General features: G+C 40.4%; 2 protein-coding genes across 2 annotated transcripts in view; one reads left to right on the top strand and one right to left on the bottom strand.

The window, feature by feature from the left end:
- The window catches only part of snphb (syntaphilin b), a 41,311-nt gene extending 38,662 nt beyond the window's left edge, over positions 1 to 2,649 (top strand). The window contains exon 8 of the mRNA XM_037103781.1: positions 1,023 to 2,649. The gene's annotated coding sequence lies outside the window, so the exon portion shown is untranslated. The remainder of the gene's footprint in view (positions 1 to 1,022) is intronic.
- On the bottom strand, positions 1,255 to 22,316 carry sdcbp2 (syndecan binding protein (syntenin) 2). The gene is made up of 9 exons (XM_037103782.1): positions 22,160 to 22,316; positions 14,130 to 14,181; positions 13,094 to 13,190; positions 10,201 to 10,301; positions 6,772 to 6,936; positions 4,921 to 5,096; positions 3,790 to 3,961; positions 3,187 to 3,278; positions 1,255 to 2,908 (listed from the first exon to the last, which is right to left on the bottom strand). Exons 2-9 carry the CDS (start codon positions 14,178 to 14,180, stop codon positions 2,854 to 2,856), a joined length of 909 nt encoding a protein of 302 aa, XP_036959677.1. The 5' UTR covers position 14,181; positions 22,160 to 22,316; the 3' UTR covers positions 1,255 to 2,853.
- Positions 22,317 to 24,272: the final 1,956 nt, after the last annotated feature.

Here is a 24,272-nt window from a genome sequence, read left to right as displayed (position 1 = left end):
CTGAAATAGTTACTTTCGTTTTGATCGAAAGGAAAGCGAGTTGCACAAACCAGCGGCCTTTTATACTCAACAGCCAGATTGGGTGTTTTTCCGCTACATATTAAGGCCTGTTCACGGTGTGTTTTAGCCGGTTTTCGTCTGGAAGGCTCGATGAAAATCTGGCACTGTCTTGAAAAAAGTAAAACTGTGAGAACGCGCCGTTCACAAACGCCAGAATGAACGCGTTCACAATAACGTTCATCAGGCTTCTAGAATACAGTACGTTCAGTTCACGTTCGCCCAAAATATGAACGCGTTCATGAACGATCGTTCATTGAACGCGTCCAGGCACAACAGTGCCCATTAATTCCCGATTATTGACATCTCGCGAGACATTATTCCGCATTATACCATGATGACTAAAAACTAACCAAGAGCATTCATTTATTTCATACATTTTCCTGATCACAGTCTTAAAGTTTTCACAAGCATAATTATTCAGGGGTGTGTCCAAAAGGGGGTTCTGAAGTCTGATTGGCCAGTCGAAGTGTCACCAAAATATTTCTTAAGTACAACTGGCGATCTGCCAAGTGAAAAGTGGGACTTAAGTTCAAACCAACCATTTGACTATTATCTTTTAATGTGCATTGTCTTCCTTTGTATGTAGCCCTCTTTTTATCATCATAGGTATCATTTATTTTTTTTAAACTTAGTTATGTAGTGGGACTTTTTATCTTTTAAGTCACATTGGAAAACGGCATCAGCTAAATTAATGTAAGAAACCGTAAAACACTGTAACGCATAAGTAACAGCCCTACGGACATGCTTCAGGTTTTCCTGGCAGGACCTGAGGGTTGGTTGGGTTTAGGTTAAGTATATCAGGGGAAGCCAATCAGTTCGAATAGGGCAAAAATCAATGAGTATTAACCAATAAGAAGTAGAATGGGGCGGGGCTTACAAGGAATACACTGGGATCCAATATAAATTGTACAAGAGTGTTCATAAGAAAGTGAAGTCTACATCTGAGACCTTGTGTGTTGCAGGCGCCATCCTGTGGTGTTCAGAGGACAAAGCACTGAAGGAGAAGGATTGGGCTGGAGGATGTCAGTTAATTGTTGAGATATGGACACCTAAAAACTTCGACTTATGAATGGTACCTCTGCTGTCCATCAGGAATTAAGTGACACCGTGTTGCCAATCAGGATCAAGTATTCATCCAGTCCATGGTAATATACTATATATTAGTATGAAAAGAAGAAAATGCCACCAAGTGGATCTGAACAGAAAGACTGTTTATTTGTTTTACAATATTATCTTGGTTACATTTGTATATAAACTTTTAGATTTTTTCTAGCATTTTCTTACAGAATGACAGTGATGTTTATCAGATTGCATACCTAGAAAATTAAAGGAATACATGCATCCAAACATGAACAGCATTAAAAGGAGCAACTTTATATAACAAGTAGAAATTCACAAATGAGAGCTCTGCTCATTCTCACTGTGCTCCTCAGTCAAGGAAGGAATATTACAGAGGGATATCCTGTAACAACACTTAGCAGAGGAGGGCAAGTTCATTGGCTGAATCCAGGATGTGGAATTGGAATGCCTTCAATCTGAGTGAATGATCTTGAGCATCAAATTTAAGCAGTTTCTTTTATTTAACATACAAGTCTGTTTTCATGAGTTCTCTCATTTACATGAGGCACCACAAACACAATAATAAAAAAGCACAACTGTTGAACTTCACTGCTGAAATGGATACAGGAAACACAACCTCTTTAAAAGATAATGGAAAGTGCACTTAGTGGGTCGGCCCAGCACAGACCCTGTCTGAACAAAAACCTTCGAAGATCTGTTTTTGAAACACAAGACCATATCCAACACACACTCAACTGAGCGGCATTCATATACAGCACTGTGATCTTAATTCCTTGTGCCTCATAGTTCTAAGTGTGTTTGTGGACAGGCCAAGTCCCAGCTGTATAGGGCAACAAAACACCTACTGCAGCCCCTTTCCCTACACTTTTCCCTGGAATGTGCACACAGTGTTCCTAGTACCTACAAATTCGACACATCAGTCTCATTATGCCTTTTGCCCATGGAGACAGGATCTACCACAAGGTAACTCTTACTTTTATGTTAGAACCCAGGAACCATTAGTGTGGGTGATCCACAAAAATAAAAAAATATCTAATTTTCACCAAAATATGGTATAAACTAAAATCAGCTCCTTTCCTAAAACCTGTCAGCTTTACTGGCAAAGTTAAAATGACTGTACAATGGAATCTTGAATAAAGTCAGCAAGTCTTTTAATTAACACATAGCCCCTGGTGTTAATTCAACTCAGATTATTAACATACACATATCAGGGGTCAAGTGCAGGGACTGGGAGCACAACCGTAATCTACATGGAAGGGCTATGATAACCGACAAGTGGCTTTTACAGCATTTTGACAAGATGAAAACTCACATGCCAATGATTCATCTCCACAATGAGGAGGAAGCTCTGGACTCATGATAGTGTGCATGGCTTGAAAAATAAAAATTTTGTACTGTCCTTGATCCCAAATACAAAACAGGAAAATAAACATGTAATACTAAGTCTACAAGGTTAACATATAAAAAAAATCATAGACATGTCAGAGAAGAAGAAAATATAAAAAAAAATGTAAAGAATGTACTGAACAACTGAAGAGTAGAAAGAAGGCATTTTAAGATTATGTTAGGGTGAGAAAAGGCGCCAATGATGATTGTGATGCATGAGGAAGACAGAAAGAGAGAAAGACAGAGGGAAAGAGAGCGAGAAAGAGCGAGAAAGAGATAACTCTGTAATGAGGACATCTTGACAGTTTTCAATCCTCCTCCTGGTCTTCACACCTCTGGGACAGAGTGATCCATGGCTGACCGCAGAAGGCCGGTGGACATCCTAGAAAAAAAAATGTGTTTATTTATTTATTTAAAAAAACAGAAAGCACACATCCATGAGCCTTGTCAGTGAGTCAGAGTCATGAAAAATCTATTTTCTCACTCTGTTCATCCAAGGTCGCTTTCACATCCGTCTATGTTGATACACATGGAAACTTAAGTTCTGGTGACTGACAGCAGGCACATACAGCACTATAATGTACTGTATATGTAGTTACAGGGTCATCAACTCGTGTGTGTGATTATGACACAAGGTTAACTAAAATGTTAAAGTCCTACCTTTTAATCATGTGTTCATAGATAAACTTTGGCATGATGGTGATGGTCATGGCTGTCGGAGAGGTGGTCAGAATGTCCTTGATTTGAGAATCCTGAAATTTTCACACAAAAACCAACATGAGGATTTGTTTGATTAATGAAATGTCAACAAATATTACATTCAAACCAAAACATAAAGGGACATTTCACTCGGAAAACAGGGCAGGATGAAACTACACACCTAACAAAGAAAACACTGGACTAAAGCAAATTGCAGCTACTTCACTGACAGGAGCTAAACACCTTTTCACTTCACATCTGTACAGAGTTGGAGCTGATGAATGCTGCACTTACTAATAAATGCTGTACTTTCCTGTGACACTACACACCACCAGGGTGTAAGCAGACATCCCTGTGCAAAATTCAAATTAGCTGCCACACATTTCATTAGCATCACAGATGGTTTTGTATTTATTTAAATGTTTTCGTCCATGTTTTTCCATGAAGTTAAACACTGCATTTCTTCCTGTTTGAATGACCACCAAAGTAAACAGTAAACAGTTCATATTCGTCACTGGCCTAACTACTTAATGTAAGACTCGTATGGAGAAACAAGTATCTGACCTTGAGTCCGATAACGTTTTGTCCGTTGATTTCACAGATGTAATGTTCAGTCAACAAGCCGTTGCGGGCAGCAGAGCCGTCCTTGACCAGTGAGGTGATTTTACCAGACTTGTAGATAAAGCCCACATGGCCTGAGCTGTCTTTATGCATGGTGACAGTGCGCTGAAATGGCCTGGAAACAAACAGAAAGGATTGAGAATCCACTTGTATGGAAAACTACAATGCACCAGTATGTATTCATTTATTATTATGATCAAGAACAGATGGAAAACAAACTCTTTTAACTGCAGATAAAAACAAAACTACAAGGAGAGCTGAGCAGAGTGCACATGAACAGCCAACAGAGGGCACCAAATATTTCAGCTTGTAATTAAATCCTATGAAACTATTCAGAAAACATGACAGACAGAAAACCTCTTAAATAACAAGATATGTGATTATATACAAACTTAGACGCCAGGTTTGAATGCAGATTGGTGAAGCCCACATTTATGTAGGAGTAGTGAGCACCCACTTATAATTTTCTCAGGTAACTCAAAGCTCGGAACAACCAGTAATTAACTAACCATTTCCTTTTAATTCAATATGCTGTTACTGATATAAGTTTGAAAGAGATGTACATAATTTTGACAATTGGATTTTCATTTAAAACCAAGATAAGAAAATACGCAAAGATATTTGAAAATTAGACGAATGGATGATGAGTAGTATTCAGAGCAATGTTCAGCCAAAAATGCTCCACATCATGTTGCAGATAAAACCACAGTAACTATTCTAACAATGACACTGAGAAAAACAGCTTCAACTTTTATTTCACTGTCCAGACAAATACAATGCAAGTAGAAAGGCAACTGTGTGCTTACTAAACATGTAGTCTTTGAGGCATTTTTCATGGCTTTAAATTCATGACCAGTTATTTGACCTATGACTCTAAAGATGCAGATACAAGAGTCACTAGCAGATAGTCTACATACAGATCTTCTTCGAAAGTTTACTGAGCTGACTGTCCTGCATTAATAAGCTGCCATTTGCGCTTTGGTTCAGTTACCTAACATTACAACTCCTTAGGAGGAAATAAAGCATAGGAAAGAGGGACATTTTTTATAATCCTGTGTATTGAAAAATTCTCACCTGTCCCTGACCACAAGCTCAATGCGAGTCTCGGCCGCAGCCTTCAGCGCCTTGTGGGACTTGTCTATGCTCCAGCCGGCACAGTTCTGCCCATTGATCTGAAGAACCTGGTCCCCAAAACGCAGGCCAGCCAGGGCCGCAGGGGAGTTAGCTTGCACCAGCTGGACAAACACTCCCTGAGAGAGGAAAGAGGAAACGGATACAACATTCAAAATGAGTCCAAGGACTGGAGGAAGATAAGAAGATAGATGCTGAGAGTGGGGAGAAAACAAAGGAGTAGCTCAAGAGGAAGGAGGCAAGGACAGAGAGAGCAAAGAGGGCCTCTAATGTTTATCAAAGAGAGAAAAGACATTAAAATAGTTGTTGCTATATATCTGGAACAGTGAAATGTATTTAACCAAACAGAATAAGTAGAAGGCTTGTACCTTAATAACCCTTTAAAAATAATTAGTTACACTGTTTTACTTGATGTCCATGCATTATTTAAATTATTTGATTGGAATGATGTCCTTGATTTTGAGAATTCAGTCCTCTGTTGAGTCAATGTGCTGTTTAATCTCTCCATTGTTAATACACTTAAACTTCTATCTTTGCCAAACTACTACAGTCATTCCAAAGGCTGCCCCCTTTATTTGTGCAGCTGAGAACAAACTGAATATTTAACTATGTCAAAAAGCCTGTTAGCACTCACAAGCTGCCCAATGATATAAAAAGATTAAACAAACTTTTGGCTGTATTCCTTACAGCAGATCCATGGCTCTATGCTTTGTACAGATAATAAACACCATCCAGTACAAGCAAGTTACCCATGTTATGACTGTGTCCCAGGAATATCAACATGACTATGAAAATAGGTCTGTTGTGCATCTTTGATCATTTTAATTTCAGGATGTAACATTATCAGAAGCAGGTAAAACAGACTGTGTCCATGTGTGTGTGTGTGTGTGTGTGTGTGTGTGTGTCATATTATATTATATTATATTATATTATATTATATTATATTATATTATTTTATTTATTTTTATTGTTCTAGTTAATATCACCAGATTTACACTGGTTTGATATTCATCCTTGTGTTATAATTTACCAATACAGCACTTCCTTCAAGTGTTTCATCATAAATATGTTTTAATGTGAAGGAGGTTGCATGCCTTTACTGTGAAATGACAAAAACATATGTTGACGATGTAAGTGAATAAACGTTTCACTTGTCAATCTATTTCTATTTTGACTAATTAGTTATTTAGTTTTGGTGAAACTGCTGGTGATCAGCATGTTGAATAACCCGAGCCACTTGAAAAAATGGTTAGTTTCTGGCTGCTTGTGGTGAAATAACACACCTTTAAACCCACGCCAATAGCTCAAATAATGCCAAATAATCCTGCGATCAAACTCATGTGAGTAACACAGGGTGGTTTGCTTTATTTCTGTCTGAGCACAGCTAGCTTGTTAGCCTTAGCTCACTGGTAGCTTCCAGCTATGTGGGTGTGTTTCAGTAATCAGGCTTCATTCAGCTCACTTCAGCTCCACCTCTATGCCCATTTTACGATTAGCCAGGAGTTAGGCAGAGATGGGTACTGCTAAGATGGTGACAGCTTGTACCACCCAGTTTGAGTGTCATTCTGGCTCTTTGGGAACCTATGGGTGAGGTCACAGTGGCTCCGCCCACTGTTTACAGTCAGTGAATTTGACCCAAACCTCAACCCTGACTCTGAAGGGAAGAGCAGAGGAGCTGAGGAGCTGAGGTGTGGATTCCCTTAGTCATCAGTGTAACTGGGGTGTTGATGACAGTAGACTTGGTCTGAATAATTAATGTGAGAACAGTGTAAAGAGTTTGTGATGCTGACTCACATTGTCGATGGCCCTGAGCCGGAGTCCCACCTTCCCGTCCTGGTCCTTACAGAGGATAATCTCCCGCAGCCCGGGGCGGATCTCTGCCCTCCTGATGCCTAAGTCTGCCCCTGTGACAGGCCGCACCATTGCCCCGACACCTGAGCTGGAAGGCAGTGCCACTTGCTGAGAAGGGGGAAGGAGGTCAGACAGCACAGACAGCAAGGGAGGTGAGAAAATGAAAAGGTAGGTTAAGAAAGAGCAAGAGATAACGGATTAAAGAGGCATGTTACATTAAAATTCAGCTGAAGATAACAAGGAAAGCTACATCAAACAGAGGTATGTGGGTGGATTTAATGTTATCTCCTCAACCATTGAATGAAATCAGGAATGCTGTAGGCACAGCTTTTGAAATCTTCAATAATCATTACTATGCTCTGCACCAACAAGGAAGAAATCAAAAAACATTTGAAGAATAATAGCTGAGGTGAAGATATCAGCAAAATGGCAGGGAACACAGATGGTTAAATGCCAACTGCCAAATGAGGTGCTGCAAGAGCCTTGACATCTGCAGGAACCACACATACGCACACACGCATTTGGAGGGGAGTAAAGAGCTCACACCTTCCTACACAGACACACAGCTCCAGACCTGTGGTGAGTCACTCAGTAATGTGGATCTCCAGGAACAGAAAACTGTAGTGCTCTGATATGCCTACTAAAAATCACAGCTGTTTTAAAGCTGGTTTAATGTGAGAGTCTTTAATGTGACCTGAAACTTGAATGTCGGTTCCAAGGAGTCTTGTTGTTTTGGTCCAGTTTATAAAAATTACAGTTTTAAAAAAATGTAATAAAGCAGGGGTAGACAATAAGGGAAATTTTGAAGATCACTGGCCCCACCATTCTAACCACCGGTCCAGGACAATGTCAGGTGTCAATCCCCATAAAAACATAAAAGAACATATCCCAGCCAATTCCTGCGATCTAGCCATCAAGGCTGGAACTTTCTATGATACCAATACTAGTAAATTTCCATGATTCTCGATACTTATTCGATACCATGATTTCAGAAAAAAACAAAAAAACAAATTCATTAGGCTACTTTATCTAATAAATAAATAACTGTTTCACATCAAACTTGTTTTTAAGCTCCACTGTGCTTTAACAATGAAGTAAAAACAGAGTTAAAATGGTAAATATGCCTCAACACAAACGGAAAGTCATGTGGTCATTACTTTTATCTTCCAGTAGTTCAATGACACACCTGTTGTTCTCATTCATTCACTTTTAGGCTGCTTCCACAGACTGATGCAAAACTAATCACTGTTTCATTTTTCCACTCTATTTTGTGTTTACACACGTTTGTTTTTTCTCTGCTTTAAACCATTGATGCATTATGGACCAAACGCGCACCACCGCTGTGGCGCACACCAAGCAGCTGGAGCGGCTCGAGGATCAGCGGCATTCACATAAACGGACTGCGAGCTCGACTGTGGCCACACCGAGACCCAGCACGTGCCCTGGCCCGCGTGTAACGTCCGCATCGGTCCCAACAGGACTCGGCACGACGCACGCTGAGGGCAAAGTTTCATGGTACCGAAAAAAAGGTTCTTATTGGCTCAAGTGACAACCTTCAATCAGCAGCAGTGAGCGAGCGGCACGCGTTCCGCAGTAGTGAGCGAGCTGTGCACACTGCAGTTGCTTGCAGGTGGTGTGCTGACGTCCCAGGGCACAGCGCTCGCTGCCCACAGGAAGTAGATGTCTCTGTCTTTGTTCGGGTCAGGATCTCTTAACACTATCAGCGGTAATTATCTACAGAGACGATTTCACAGAAATCATTTCAAACCACAGGGAATTAACGTGAAATTAGATTTATTACATTCTTTACTTGTTATTTTTTTTCAAAGGCATTATTTTCCACTGGCCCCACCAGGCCAGTGCTTGGAGCGTTCTGGTGGCCCTGACAGTTTTTAAAGTACATCCGGCCCACCGGGCCATTAATATTGTCGACCCCTGTAAAGATATCAAAGGAGAACAACAGATTTTAGACATTAAAGTCTGTGTGCTGTGTGAAGTCCGGTAAGGGTCATTCCATCCCGAAGTCAGAACTCTTCCCAGTTAATGTTAAACTATTAAATTCATGGGACCTGCAATCTGACCTTGAGATCTGGATTCTGAATACTTTTCAGTCATGATTTTTTAAGTTTTGCCATCAGAGCTAAATTTAATAGTTTTTGTGACTGTTTGCATGTGTATTTCAAGTCTCAGAAATTGCTTATCACTGTGTTAACATATGATGATTTACCTCTTTTTTTTTCCTGAACTGAAGAATCATTATCAAAAAATGTTGATTATGTGTACTATTAATATAGATTAATCACATCTAGAAGTTCTTTGTCCTTGCATAATAATGTAGCCCCACAGTTTTAGCAAAAATTTACACTTTTTATATCATATGTTGACCATATATTTTCCTAAGTAGGATTATTTCAATTATCCTGAGCCTTGAAACGATAATATTTAAAATTGAAGATGTTACATTACTCCTCAACCATTTCATATTTATTGTAAAATTGACAGTTTTTTATGCTTTTCATGACATCCCAAGTTGAACATGAATTATTTCAAGAAAACTGATGACATGAACTGGGTGGGCCAAGCTGAGTTGGTATGGAATAACCCATAAATGTTCCTCATTTGAGTCAGCATCTGTTGGGGCTGAAGATTGCTGAAGTTTCAAAATAAATTTAAACTGGGGGTTAGAATCTCAAGCAAGATCACCAGAACTCTGTAGCTGCTCCTCATCAGCTGCAGGCTAGAGACTCAAAGCTGCATTAGCTGCTACAAGCATAACATACCTAAATCCCCAACGGAACTGTTGACAGTCAGGTTGCATTGTGGGTCATGTAAGAGGAGGGTATTGACATGGAAGCATTTTAGCTTTCTTTTTAAACTGTCCATCATGAGTGGAATCAGCTGAAGTGCTCTTTTCATAATCCATCCAGGCCTGGGCGATAAAACAATAGCAATATGTATTGGCTCTGCCTGCCACTGCTCTGGGGCAACTATGGTTTACAATCCCCCGCAGTGTTTTAAAAAACAAACTCAAGCACATTCCCACCAAAATGAAAGAGCTGAAACTGTGAATAGAAAAGGGCAGGTCACCAGCTAGTTTGGCAGTATTTTTATTTATTTGCATGTTTTTCATTGTTGTGTTAACATAATTATAACCTGGTGCCTTGTCAAAGTGGTTAAATTCAAAATAAGGAGGTTAAATTCGCCATTTTTCCTGTTCTTTAAAAAGTGGTAAAAAATAGGACATTAAAAATGATCAGTAATTATCAATATGGGCAGATACAAAACTTGGGCCTAAATACATCCACACAGATGTTTACATGCATGGACACACATCCCTGAGACACAGACACAGACACAAACACACACACTCACATTGTCAGCCACAGGCACCAGGGCCAGGTTCCTCTGGACTTCATCACTGTTGAGGGCCAGGCCCATGTAGTCTCCCAGCTCCTCCAGGTTCGGGTACAAGCCTGGGAGAACAGGAAGTGGAGGTATAGGTTTCTATTAGCATTTCCACTAAACTGCAGCACTGAAGACAGGTAATTTAGTCTGAGTGTACATTTTGTAATGTTTGTAATTTGAACTCACAGGTCTGCAAACATTGTTCCATAACATTGTAATATTAGTTGCACCTAAGTAAGCTTTTCAGCCGAGTTCCTTCTTTCATTATATTTTATTCATGCCGTCCACCACAGTCAGGTCATGCTTGAGCTAAGTTGAGCCCTTCATTGGAAGAATGCTAATAAAGAGCACTCAGTGTTGCAATGCACTAACGCTTTCCAGGATCTGCATTGATTCCCTGCTATGACGGAAAGGCAGCATGAGGAGGGGTTGCCAGGCTGTTGTGGCTGTGTATTGTTCTTTCACATGCTACTGAGGCTCCTGTTTGCTAAATACATTTTTTAATTGCCAGTATGTCTTGTTTATTCAGACTTCAATCATACATCCACCACACAACACCAAACAAGAGTCAATATCAGGTATGTAAGGTGTTTGACATTGGCAGAGAAGATTTGGCACATACCTAGTTCTGCAACTCATCCTACAAATGCATGATCCTTACAAATGTGGCACCATTTAAAAGGGAAATAAACAGGCTTTTCCAGTGGTGTAAGATTTAATGCCAAGAAGCAACAAAGAAATAACCTACCAAACACAAATTTCCTTACATTTTGTGCTTAGTTTAGTTCAGTTAGCCTTGAAACTAGGTGGCTCTATTAGCTGACTGGAGAGTGTTTCTGGGTTGTGACTTTGGACCAAAGGGGGAGTCAGCACAGGCAACTGGGCTCAACTCCATCCCAGTGAACACAACTGGAAATCAGACTTGGACTTAACACAGCACCTGGGACTGACAGAGTGAGGGTCGGCATCGTCAGCAGGCGAAAAAGGTGCATAGAGCAGGAATATTTTCAAATCTTACCCAGTCAAAATAGGTGTAAATGTCTCCTTTCTTTACATTTTGAGAGTTTGTTTAGACTGAGTACAAACCTCGCCACTTACATACATCTCCCAGCTGAAATGCACCATTTGCGGGACAAAGACATTACAAGACAGGACAGGCCAAGGCTAGCTGGCTAGCTTGTTATGCCGTTGACATAACATCAACTCTGTTGTTTTAGTCACACTCCATTGATAATGTTAGTTGATTTGTAATAAAGTGTATTAACTGATGATGCATAGCATAAATGAAATACCATGAAAATGAGTCCTTGATCAACACTCCACTATGAACAGTTTAATTATCTGACTTTATTATTAATTAATAATTAGTCTGTATCATTTCTGTTGTTTGTTTGTGTGTGAGGCTGTTTCAACAACAGTGACTATGCAATGACTGCATTAGGCAGAGCCAAACCCAAGGTCAACATGGTTTGTGTAAGTCACTACAACCACATACACACTCCACCCAAGCACACAGAGATCAGCCACTGTACAGTTACAGGTGACTGCTCAGGTTGTTGCCCAAACAGTGGATACAGCTATATAAAGATGCAGGTCATGATTCATCCTGTCTTCCCACACTACACCCTGATAAAAACACTAAGTGCCTTTCATTATTTCAGAAAACTGAGAATGTCTCATCCTAACCATTGCCCTCTGTTTTTTCTCATATATGTTGTGTTATCTCCTGTTTTATCACTATCTCTTTTATTGAACTCTCCCACCCACACCTTGCATCTGACATACAACCATATACGCAAATCACCTAAAAACAAAACAATCTTGTTGGCTGGGAAGAAACTCTGCTCATTTATTCAATATAACACTAATCATTGTTCTTGGAATTTTACCCTTTCCGAAATTTGACAGTAAATATGAATCTGGATCCATGTCTCCCGAGAAATTCCCAAGCAAATCAAACCTTGTCTTACTATTTAAATTATTTTTGTATTTGGTTGGCCTTTGGTCCAGTGTTGATGTCAATCAGGACATCTCCTTTTACCTCCCTGTTTCTCCTCTCCAAACTCCAGCCGATTCTCCTCCAGTTCACCCTCACACCCCTAGGTCTCCCCGTCCTCCCTCCCACTGTCCTTTTGAAACCCACTCCTCCTCCTCTCCTTTTCTCCCATCATGCCCTGTCCCAGCTCAACTGCCAGAGCCAGTCTCCATGGTGACTCATAGCTAGCTCTGCTGAGGAAAAAACAAAAGACCAAAAGCCCACAGGACTTTGCATCCAAACAGAGAAAAAAGAAACCAAGTGAGCGGGAGAATGAGAAAAAAAGAGTTCTGCTCATTTTGTAAGTGACAATAAGCAGAAAAGTTGTGTTCTGTGATCTCACCATTTACCCACTTTTAATCTTTTGTGGATGCCTCCTTTCTCTCCCGGGCTTACCGCAGAGTTCATGTCTACTTTCACACAAACACTGAAAAACGTAAACTCCCAGGCAAATACAATGAGAGAGGGAGAAATAGAGAGTCAGAAACGTAGATGGAAACAGAGAGAAATTATAGCCCGGTCGGGGGGTCCATTTACTCCCGGTTTTGTCTAAAGACAGCATATCTACTCCTCCCATCCTGGTCCACTCACTCCAACCATCTTTATCCTTTCCTAATACTACATAACTGTTCTCCTCCAAAAAATAGCACAGGCACAGATATCCAGCATAAAAAAATGAATAAACATAATCCAGCCATCAGTCTTTCTGTTACAACTTAGAGAAAGAAGGTTATTTTTCTCGAGTGTAGAAAGTGTAGTACTATGCAACTAAACAAAGGGATTAAATACTCTCTAAAAACTTTCAATGGCATATGTGAGACTCACTCGATCCGGGCATCCCAGCAGTGGCAGGCTGAGGCTGGTAGGTTCCCTCAGTGATGGCTGGCATGGGGGTGGTTGTCTGGGCAAACTGGGCCTGGGCCTAGAAAGCAATCAGACACAGCACTAAACTGTAAGTGTTCTTACACAAAAATGGTAAATACTTTATGAAAGGAAACTCTCAAATGTACAACACAAATGAGACGGGGAGGGACAAAATGATCAAAGTAGGAGACATTCCAGTAGAAATACATGTCCTTTTAAAAATATATATAAACACTCAAACTGTGCTGAAGGTAACCTTGGTTTAAGCAATACAAGTAATGATAATCGGATTAAGTGATTGCAGAATAGTTCTTCCTCCATAACAATGTGCGGGGGCAGCAATCTATATCTTTAATGACATGCAAATATGATGTGACAGGGTACTCCATAATTTAATTTAAGGTGAGACACTACAGGTAAATGGGGCACCATTTCTAACTATTACATATTGTTGATTACACACATTAAGACAAAAAAAATTGTTTTGTACCTTACATATTTTAGGTTTAAATATGAAAATTAGCCATTATCAAAAAATGCACCAATTTGCATTAATGTCCAGGACAGATATGTCAACACTGGACATAGCCAAGTTCAAAATTCTTGTTTCAGTTAACAGATTTATTAGAGTTGAATATTAAATGTTAGGGGGAATTTTGCATATCTCTTTTGATCCCTTCATAAATCAGAAAATGCTGTCAATTTTATGGAAAAAATGTAATGCTCTTCAAAACGATCTGTAATGTTTAAGCTCCCTGCCATTTTGCTATGGGTGCCACATTTCTCAGCTCTACAGTTGTAGTCATATTTGGTTTCTGCAAACATCATGCTCACTGCAGAGATTACAAAGAAATATAAATCATTTCTGTAATCCAGTCAAAAATGAAAGAAATAAAATAAATCAACTAAAATGGAAGCCACTTCTCCAGACTGCAGAGCTAATCATCTCACCTGATAGTTGTCTCTGTCTAAAATCGATTCACCCTAGCACACTCACCTTGATAACCTTGTCGACCTTAAGGTCCTCGAGGGATGGATACAGAGACATCCTGAAGAGAAAACACAAACAGCTGTGAAGGGAGGGCCTTGAGAAGGAGGGTGACATATGAAATAACATACCAGCCAGACAAGCCTCACCAGACCTGCATAACCTTACAAATCCTGAGTGTCGTCCATTACCTTTGCACTCCATTAATCCATTAAGCTATATTGTATTTTATTAACATTAAAGAGATAGTTCGTGTTTTTTGAAGCAGGGTCATATAAAGTGCATATCTATAGTCGGTCTGTTCCCCACTGTAATCACCGATCAGCACAGCCTCAGTTTGGAGAAGCAGAGAGCCACTCCAGCCCAGATGCTCAGCTTTGTACTGCAGTGAACGGGGTCCAGAGAAAAAGAGAAATAAACCACCTAAAACAATTCAAGTGTACGTTGTCTAGGGAAAATTCACACCGCTTTGCATCGCCGTCAGAGCTGCCTTTCTTTTGGCACAACATTTTCTCAATTCAGCCACATCCTGTTTACGGTAGTGGTGTCTGGACAGACAAAACTAAACCATAGCTGTTTAATCCACCAGTAGAGCTGGGCTAGTTAATGACATCATTGATAACCATCTTGGATAACAGGAATTACAGTTTAATTAGGAGGGGGCAATAAACTCCACCATCAACATAATCATGATGCAATGATATTCCTTAAACCTCCAGAAAATATTGTTAAGCAGATTTCTGTCATCTCACAGTACATATCATTATAAACATTACAATGATGTAGGGCAGCAAGTAATTATTGTTTTCATTATCTGATGATTATTTTCAAAATAAACATCTATATATCTATAAAATGTCAAAAACCATGTCAAAGCCCAGAGAGATGGCTTCAAACTGCTTCTATTGCCCAACCAAAAGCCCAATAGCCAAAGACCAGGGATTAAAAACTATAAAATAGTTCACTACTAATTTTTTTTCAATTGGCAACTCAATCATCTAATCTTTGCAGCTCAACAATGTTGCATTTATAAATAGCTTTGGGTATTAAGAGACAAATACATTTAAGATAAGGATATCCTTATGATAAAGCTCCAGAAAAAAGAAGAGCAGTGGAAAATGACTCATTGCTAATGGACGGGTGCACACATTATACTGTCAGTATGTGTAAAGGACAATGGAAATAATAGGAGCAACTGTTCCAATACGTGTCCTGAATTTGTGACGTCAATTTACAGCATCTTATCATCGTATCACACTGGGTGTGTGTATTGACTCCAACATTCTCTTATTGCAATGAATGACTATTAGAGCCCGACCGATAAAGGATTTTTAAGGCCGATACTAATACAAATATTTGGTCCAATCCAACATTCCAATATATCGGCCGATATATATATTTTTAAAAATATCCAGAAACACAAAACAAAACAAACAGATTTCCGTAACAGTAGTTATTTGTAGTTACTCCTCACTGAGGAGCCGTCCATACCAGCCCGGTTAATTTTGCAACCATTAAGTTATGTTCCCGGTTTTACGTTCTGTCCACATGCAACCATGCTTTTGGAACACTGAAACAGTAGTCTTTTGAAACCGGTGTCCAGGGTGAGGTTTTCGGCCGATTCAGGTTTCAGCGGTTGCATGTGGATATAACAACCGCGAATATTTCCGTTGTTTACGTCAGAGCTGAGCATGTGCCTTTGTAAATATTGCGCTCGGTCCAGACAAATGATTCCCCTTGCGAGTCGCCACTGTTGTTTATGTTTTGGTATCTGCCGTGCTTTGCCATTCCGGTTTTAAACTATTTTAATTGGTTAAAATATTAATTAAATTAATCAATTAAAATATAAATAATATTTCTAGTTTGTTTTTAAAATCCTGAAACAAGGAGTCAGCTGCCTCAATGAAGGCCTCTTTTATCATCTCAGCATTTAACAAAGTGGAGCAAACAAGACAAAGAATAAATGGAGCGCCTGTCAGTCCGCACGGAGGGAATAGCGCCATCCATATGAACACACTTGTGTCTGGAGGCTCCATGCACACAGCGAGGGTGACGCAGGAGACTCAGAGATCCAATCCCTGTGATGGAGCCTGGGGTCAAGTAACAGCAGAGGTCCAGGAGCTCCTGCACTGAACACCTGAAGACACTGCCAGCAACGGTGGAGCAGCGACCATCCAACATCACTATGAGCCGGGGGAGACCACAGCAGCAGAGGAGAGCGACAAAGGAGCCAGGTGGGGAATAACCCTGAGGTTGTGGTAGGGGGAGGACCGATGGAGCAATGATGGACAGCCCACAGAGTATTGAGTACATAGGTTTGAAAGTTAGCATTACTAGGCTAACAGCTGATCGGCGAGGCTAACAGCTGATCGGCGAGGCTAACAGGTAATCAGCAGTGAAAGGTGAGGGACAACTTGGCTTTCTTTTTCCAGCAGAAAAAACTGTTTTGCCACGGATTGAGAAGCGGCGATATTCACACCAGTGCCCTCTTGCATGATAGAGTGACTCACCCATAACGATGCTTCAGTGTCGGCCTTTGCTTGTGAATTTCGCTGTGTGAAAACGACTGCTGTTCGATTAACTGTGATTTTAGTTCCTCAATTTTCTCCTTCTCAGTTCACTTTTTGGAGGGAAGACAGTGTCGCACTTTTTATGAACAGTTCAACAGTGACTCTCAACATTCCCCTGCTTCGGAATAGCGATGGTAGCTAGCTCATTTGCACATGCATCGGGACCTGTGACACGTGACGCATGACCCTACAAGAAGAGATCTCAAACTGGCTGTCCTACACGTCAATCAGGTGGCATAGACTCGACCTGTTGTTGCGTGCCCTCTGGTGGACGCCAACACTCATAACATGATTGGAGGGTGTTTCGTCTGTTTTTGTTTTATTTTTCAAATATTCATTTATCGGCCATTATAAATGCAGATACCGATAGTTGCCTATGCCTAATATCGGCAGATAATATCGGCCCGCTGATAAATGGGTCGGGCTGTAATGACTATCATGTGCACACAGTACCATGGCAGGACGAGGTCAGAGAATATGCAGGATGAAGCAGCACGAGGCGTCAGCAGTAGGAACATTTAACATCTTTGTGTGTTATTCATCTACTCTCAAGCTCCACTGCATAGTAACACTGCTTTTTGGCTACGTTTTCACGATAAAGCCTTCTGTTGGAGAAACACCTGGGCCTGCACATACTGTATAGCGGTGAAGTACAAGATGCCACAAAACATAAAAGATGTGTAAACATTGGTGGAGGGGAATACACATGAGAGCAAAAAGCACAGACAATGGTCAGTGGCACTCAGGGTCCCATTATTGTATTCCATTATAATAATAATGGTGATCTACTCTGTGCAAACTGGACTAGATGTACTCAAAAGAAGTCATTACCACAGCACATAAACAAAATAGCAGACTGAAGCAGGAAGAGGAAATGAAAGACATTATCCGTCATCTGACTGAGATTATTCCCACAGCACAGCACAACTGGCTGAGACCCGCAGCAGCATGCTGACAGGTAACAAACACACGTATAGTATGTTTGAGTCTGACACCCAATCCAACCCATTCCTACATTTACCTTTAGATACACTAATGTTCACATTCCTCTTGTGTGTCTACACAAGACGGGTGATGTAGACACTGTGTTTAATGCGGCTTGGTCTTTGACCCAATGCCAAATCGTAAAAAACAAAGTAACTGCAATTAAGGCTTTCAAATCCTTTTACTTTAACATAAAAAACAATGAATATTGACAAAGTTTCAACAATCTCTTACAATTATTTATCAATACGCTCTAACAACTGTGTGTCACTATCACAAGACATGTGAAAACATCTGTTACTCAACAAGAAACAGGAAACCCAGTAAGAAGGATGACACAAGTAGCGCTAAAAGAAAATAAAATGCCATAAGTGGTGGTCGGTCCTGATTTAAATTAGTCAATGTGAGGGAAACACTGTAATGGGTATTTCTGCCAAAGTACAGCCAGACTACACTACTCTAATTATCTGCGAGACAGCAAGTAACAACTGGCACTGCGAGGGTGTGTGTGTCTGTTTTTGTGTTCATATTTTTCTTTGTGAGAAAACACTTAACACTCACCAGAAGCCAAGTTTCTTTGTGTTAACCTGCAGTGTCATTTCTTCCCATCTCATCTCTGCACTTTCATGAAGTCAATGAAACCACTTTTATAAAGTCAAAAATAAAATAAAACACAAGTTCTGTGATCTCCTTAACTCCCACTGTTGACTCTTCCAGAAGCTTCTGGCTTCTGCCCACAACTGTCTTCTCCAACTTTCGCCTCAAGTGGCCATTCAAGGAAGTTAAATTCAGAATATCCACATTGGCTTTATTTTTCATTGCTGGAGGTTACCTCTTGATCATAATGTGCCAAAAGACCATCACAAACTCTATTCAAATGGACGTAAACATATAAATATGAGAGATGGATGTATGATACTTCACTTGAAAGCTGAGAACCTCTAGTTTCTGACAATGTGCTTACCCAGCATGTACCATACACACAACCTAAATGACATCAGTTCAAACATGGCTCTAAAACATTTTTTTTTCTTCGAAAAAAATAGGTCATTTTTGAATAACAATAACTCAGATGTGCTTTAGGTAAGGCATATGGCAATATACCACATACCTTCTACATCTTGTCAACTACACCTGGATGAAATTTCAGACTTCTAGGCCTAACCTTATGGGAGTTATGGAGTTTTTAGTTTGTGGTGTCACTGGCGTCCACAAACCTCTCCAAAACGTCTCCAAATGGCCAAATTGTGCCAAATGCTTTTTCTCACTTCTGTGACACTGGAAACATTACTGAAGCATTTTGGTGACTATAAAGCCTTCCTCCATGATTCAAAACATAATGTTTTCACACATTCATTTGATGGGTGGTCGGAGGGGTTTCCACACACTTCTAGGTGGCCATATTGAGATATTGTCATGCGACAAGACACTACAGAATAGTAACCATTATACAAAAATGACATACTGAAGTGAATTTCAAACAAGGCTTTTATTATCTTTCAATATACTAATACTGTATGTGCGCAGCGGGGGAGGTAGCACTGGTGGATGCAGAGGAGGATCGTTGGCACTTCTGATGACCGTCTTCAGCAGGAGAGGGGGTTGGGCGTCTGACTGCCTCACTTTCAGGCTCCCAATCCACGTCACTGTCTTCAGACTGTGACCTACAAAACACAATGCAATGCACAAATGTTACCAAATATAATGAAAAATGAAAAAATATATAAATGCAATTCAATAGGGTGCTATTTACATAGGAAATAAATAAACACAGATATATGATATTACATATTACACAAAAACATCAGGAAAGTAACCGTACATAAACAGAATAATTGAATTGGGGGAATATTCCCAGTGTCCGGTCAGTGAAAAAGATCTATTCAATTTGTTTACAAGCTTGATAAAAAAAAAATCTAAATAAAAAGGAATTAGAGGCTCAAAGAGAATTACATCATAGAACAGAATTACAAGGATTACCTAGCTTTGGTTGAGTAGTTGAGGCTAGCTAGGCTAATTAGCCCCTGGGGCCCTAAACATTTAGCGTCATTTATGAAATGCTAATGTATACTGTACTGTTCACTGTAAGCATAAGAACCCCTTCCCACTAACTTTCATTCAAATTTCACTCATGGCTAAATAAATAAATCAAACATCATCAAAGATAACGTTACTCACCGATCTAAGATGTCGTCGAGGCCCTTAGCAAACATCTCCTCTCTCTCAGAGTCCTACTCACTGTCTACAGTTTCATCAGATGATGCCATGATCCATTCCAGGTCTTCTTCTCGGACATATTTAGTGTTTTTTGTGGATTTCGCCATTGTAAACTGTGAAAACTGCCGTCCATTAAAATTTAAATGTCCGCTGCGAGTGCGTCTGCTGCGCAAAGTTAGCCCGCTAGCTGCCAGACGCAGCGATATTCCTCGGCTCGTACAGAACGGACCTGGGCACGCCTACCATCGTTGGAAAGGTAAAATAATTGGCTAGAAGCCTGAGTGATTGACATGTTGATAGCCAAAACGCTATCCCTGTACTAAGGCGGCAAATAACAGTAGACAAAGCCGATTGGCCCTTTAAACAAGGAGCGCTCCATGTACTTCACGGGCTGTGCTGGGGTGAAAACTGAACAGAGAAAGATGGGGACACTTTTGTTTTGTAGCCAGCAAAGTGATGAAAACAAGCATACCCAACAACACAATACAGGAACTAGAGAAAATAAACAAATGGCCGGCGAAGTCTGGATTTTATTTGACAAACAAAGTCGGTAGACGGTAAACAAATGGACTTTACAGGACGATATTCACAACCTGGAATAATTTTATGAAAAACCATTTTGATGCTTTTGATCAGTGGATTCTTACGGACAACTGGAATATAAATAATTGAGGATCGGACACATATTACGTATACTGATCAGTCATGTGCTTAAACATTATTTTTCTCACAAGTCAGGGAAAAATGCATTGACTCCCTAAAATAAACAAATCATTTTGACCACAATCACATTACTGCCACATCCCACTCTCCAGTTACTCCAGCCACTACTCTAGTCTGTTATTCTCAGTCCTCACAGACAAGTGCATCATTGTGTGAGTGGACACAAAGAGGCATTTTAATACCTTCAAGTGTTTACTTTTCAGCTGTAATTGGTTGTATGCTTTATATTCCTCCCTCATTCAGACCAGCCGGCCAGAGGTATAAGTGAATAAGCCTAGAAAAAATGGATGTTTGGGCAGCTCTTGTAATGACATAACCTAATCCTGACTGCAGTTCAACTGAAATGGACAAGTGACGTTCTCTCAAGAGTAATAGTGTGAGTGTTCATTTCCTACATGGTGAATGATTTGTATAAAGCACTTTTCTACCTTTACAAGCAGGATTTCTCCTCTCAATAACCCTGTCACACATTCAGGGTCAACTTAGGGTTCAGTGTCTTGCTCAAGGCCACTTAAGCATGTAAACAATAGGAGCCAGGAACCGAACCAGCAACTCTGTGATCAATGGGCACCCTCATTTGTCAAAAGTCCATATGATAAACAGGCAAACAGGTAAGAGAAATAGGAGGCTGTCCTGTAAAAGCAAAACTGGCAGAAGATCAGGCGGGGATGCACATCACTATTGTCCTCAGTAAGACTCAGCATGACAGTATGTAGCTAGCAAACGGAACGCCTTGGTGGAAACTGGAAAAGAAAGCCAGAACGAATTGCTTATATACAAGAATGTGGTCTTCTTGGCAGCTTATTCCGGTCTATTGACATGGCTGGGAAAGAGACAGGGCGAGTGGAAAGCAGGAGGAGGAGGAGTGACAACGGTAAAAGGAAGTCTGAACTGCTTTCAAGTGACCCACACCCTTTCCCCTGTAAGCTTTAAATAGAACGTGTTGTATTAAATTGGTTCATACGTAACACACACACATATATAGATATAAACTTCATACATAGGCACCATGAACTATTGTATCAACGCTTAACACATGAACAGCTTTTGTGTCAAGAGATAATACGTCGTTTAGTTGGGACTTCACTGACGTTATCTTAATCAAAACATATTAGGCGTTTCCATAATGCTCTAATGCGGAGTAAAATTACAATCACTTCTAAAACGGGACCACTGTCGTCTTCTGTCATATGACTGCTCAGGTTTCGACATGAAATGCTGCAAATCAACGCTGGCTAACGTTACGGTACTTCAATTCACAGTCATAAATTATTAACCAACCTATTCACCGCTAGCTAGCTGAGGCACCCAAACTAATAATCAGAAATAGGATGAAAAACGAACATACTGAAAAGAGAACGTGGGAAAACAAATTGGTGCCCTTAGCTGAATCCTAAAGAACACCGTCTTTGTTCCGATATACACAGCAGGGAAGAAAAGAGCTAGCCATAACGCTAGCCTGATAGGCAAACGAAACCTGGACGTAACAGTTCCCGCTACCAAGGGTTTGGTAACGACGCAACGCTTTGGTAAAGACAGGCTCACCTTTAATGCCTTGCTTGTAAATTCAGTTGAACACGTAGGAATCTCAGACGGCAACAAACTCCTTTATTTGTCTGTTTCTCTCCTCGGCGCTGAGGCGGCAATGAAGGGGATTTCTGGAAAGTGATGTCACTGCTGGCTTCCTGGTCGTGCTAACCACGTCAATCATTGTTGACGTCGTTAGCCACGCCTCATATCGGTCACATGAACATTTGACTCATGATGACTGTATCATCATGGCCTACCTAAACCTTGTGGGGGTATTTTGCTTCAGTTAAACGCCATTTTGTGTCTTTTGCTTCGTTTTGCTCCGTCCTTGCATTATGTCAGGGTTCAATCAACAGTAGGACGCACCAGTCCAAATCTATGTGACAACTTTGTCTCTACTCAGCATGAAAATGAGTGACTGTAGGACTCGACCACACTTTACAATGTCCTAAAGATTCAACCACAAACTTTCTCTGGAGGAACACTTAATACAGTGTTCTGACTGCAAAAACTGGGACTAAGTTCAACCAACTCCCAGTGTTTTTTGTTTGTTTGTTTTTGATTGATTCATTGATTTAAAGTGAAACTCTTGCCAAAAAGCAACCTAGGCTTTATTTGTGATTGTATATGCGTCAAACCTTCATGTAAAAGTATAATTGTGACGAAATAGGCACTTTTAAGATTTAACTTAGTTTCGATTTCGGGCAAGCCGAAGGGAGTTTCGGGGGCACTTGTACGCTAGCATCAAAATCGCTATTTTTAAAACACTAAGAAGGCTCGACACAACATGAAACCTTGCTCGTAGTACCACCAGGGTATCTACATATGAACACGAGCAATGAGAACATTGTTTGTGTACACAGAGTTTACTAAAAAGAAGGTTTTTGAGCAACTTGCCTTAGCCGCTGCATCTCCAGCGCTCCCATCATGGCAGACAAAAAGTGTTGATCCCTAAGTGCAACCTAACAGGCAGGAGAGTAATGGTGGACCGCTCCTCAAGCCTTCCTGTTTCATGTTGTTTCCAAAGATATCACATTAAAATATTACGGATTTGGTAAAATCATCAAAAGTCCCTGATAATCATATTACTTGACAAAAAGTCTTTTTTGGGCCTCTCTGATATCAAATAGTGAGTAAAAGTCAATTCTATGTCAATGTATAAACACAGCTCAAAAAAATTAGGGTAACATCCTAATCACACATCAGATCCTCATAAATGAATAATTCAAGTTGAACATTTTTACTGAAGTACATTGAATAATTTGTTGGAAACAAACTGATGCAATTATGTCAGGGGAACAAGAGGGCCATTTAATGGCCTCAATGGTCTTGGTCATTCAGGAACTGCCTCTACACACTCTGGCTACATGGCACTGGTGGTGCTCCTCCTATTCGTACTTGCACAAAGGAGCAGATGCCACTCCTGCTGCTGGGTTGAAGCACTTCTATGGCCCTATCCAGCTCCCCTTGTGTAACAGCTGGTCTCCTGGTATCTCCTCCATGCTCTTAAGCCTGTACTAAAAGTCTGTGAGAATTAAGTCTTCCCTTAACTTTTTTGACTAGTGTATATAAACCGGTGGACTCAGACACTAGTGATTGTCCCTCATGTCTGTGAAAGTGTCACTTGGATGCCCCTGTGGTAAGTAAGAGAAGATAAAGTGCCCTCTCAGATGATCTTCCAGCGGACAATACCTTCACGTGTTCTGCTGAGCTTATAGAATGACACAACATTTATTTCTGTCCAGAGTTGCATTGTTTTTTTCCCCAAGATCATCCAGCACATCCCAAACATTCTTAATGAGGTTAAAGTATGAACTCTGTGGTTGCACATCCATGTGTGAAAATAACGTCTCATGCTCCCTGAGCCACTCTCTCACAGTTTGAGCCTGATCAATCGTGGTACTGTCATCTTGGAGTATGCCTATGCCTTGGGAAGGATAAAATCCATTGATGGTTGCTGAACCTAGACCTTACCACTTAAACCACCTGTGGACTCATTAGACCACATCATCTTTTTCGATTGCTCCAGAGTCCAATCTTTATACTCCCTTGCAAATTGAGTTCCCTTGTTTCCGATTAGCCTCACTGATAAGTGTTTTTCTTAAGGCTGTACAGCTGTTTAGTCCCA

Source organism: Acanthopagrus latus, chromosome 7 (genome assembly GCF_904848185.1).
Source record: "Acanthopagrus latus isolate v.2019 chromosome 7, fAcaLat1.1, whole genome shotgun sequence".
In the NCBI taxonomy this organism is placed as follows: Eukaryota; Metazoa; Chordata; class Actinopteri; order Spariformes; family Sparidae; genus Acanthopagrus; species Acanthopagrus latus.
Note: the sequence above shows the minus strand (reverse complement) of the source record. Positions and strands in the feature narration are given on the sequence as shown.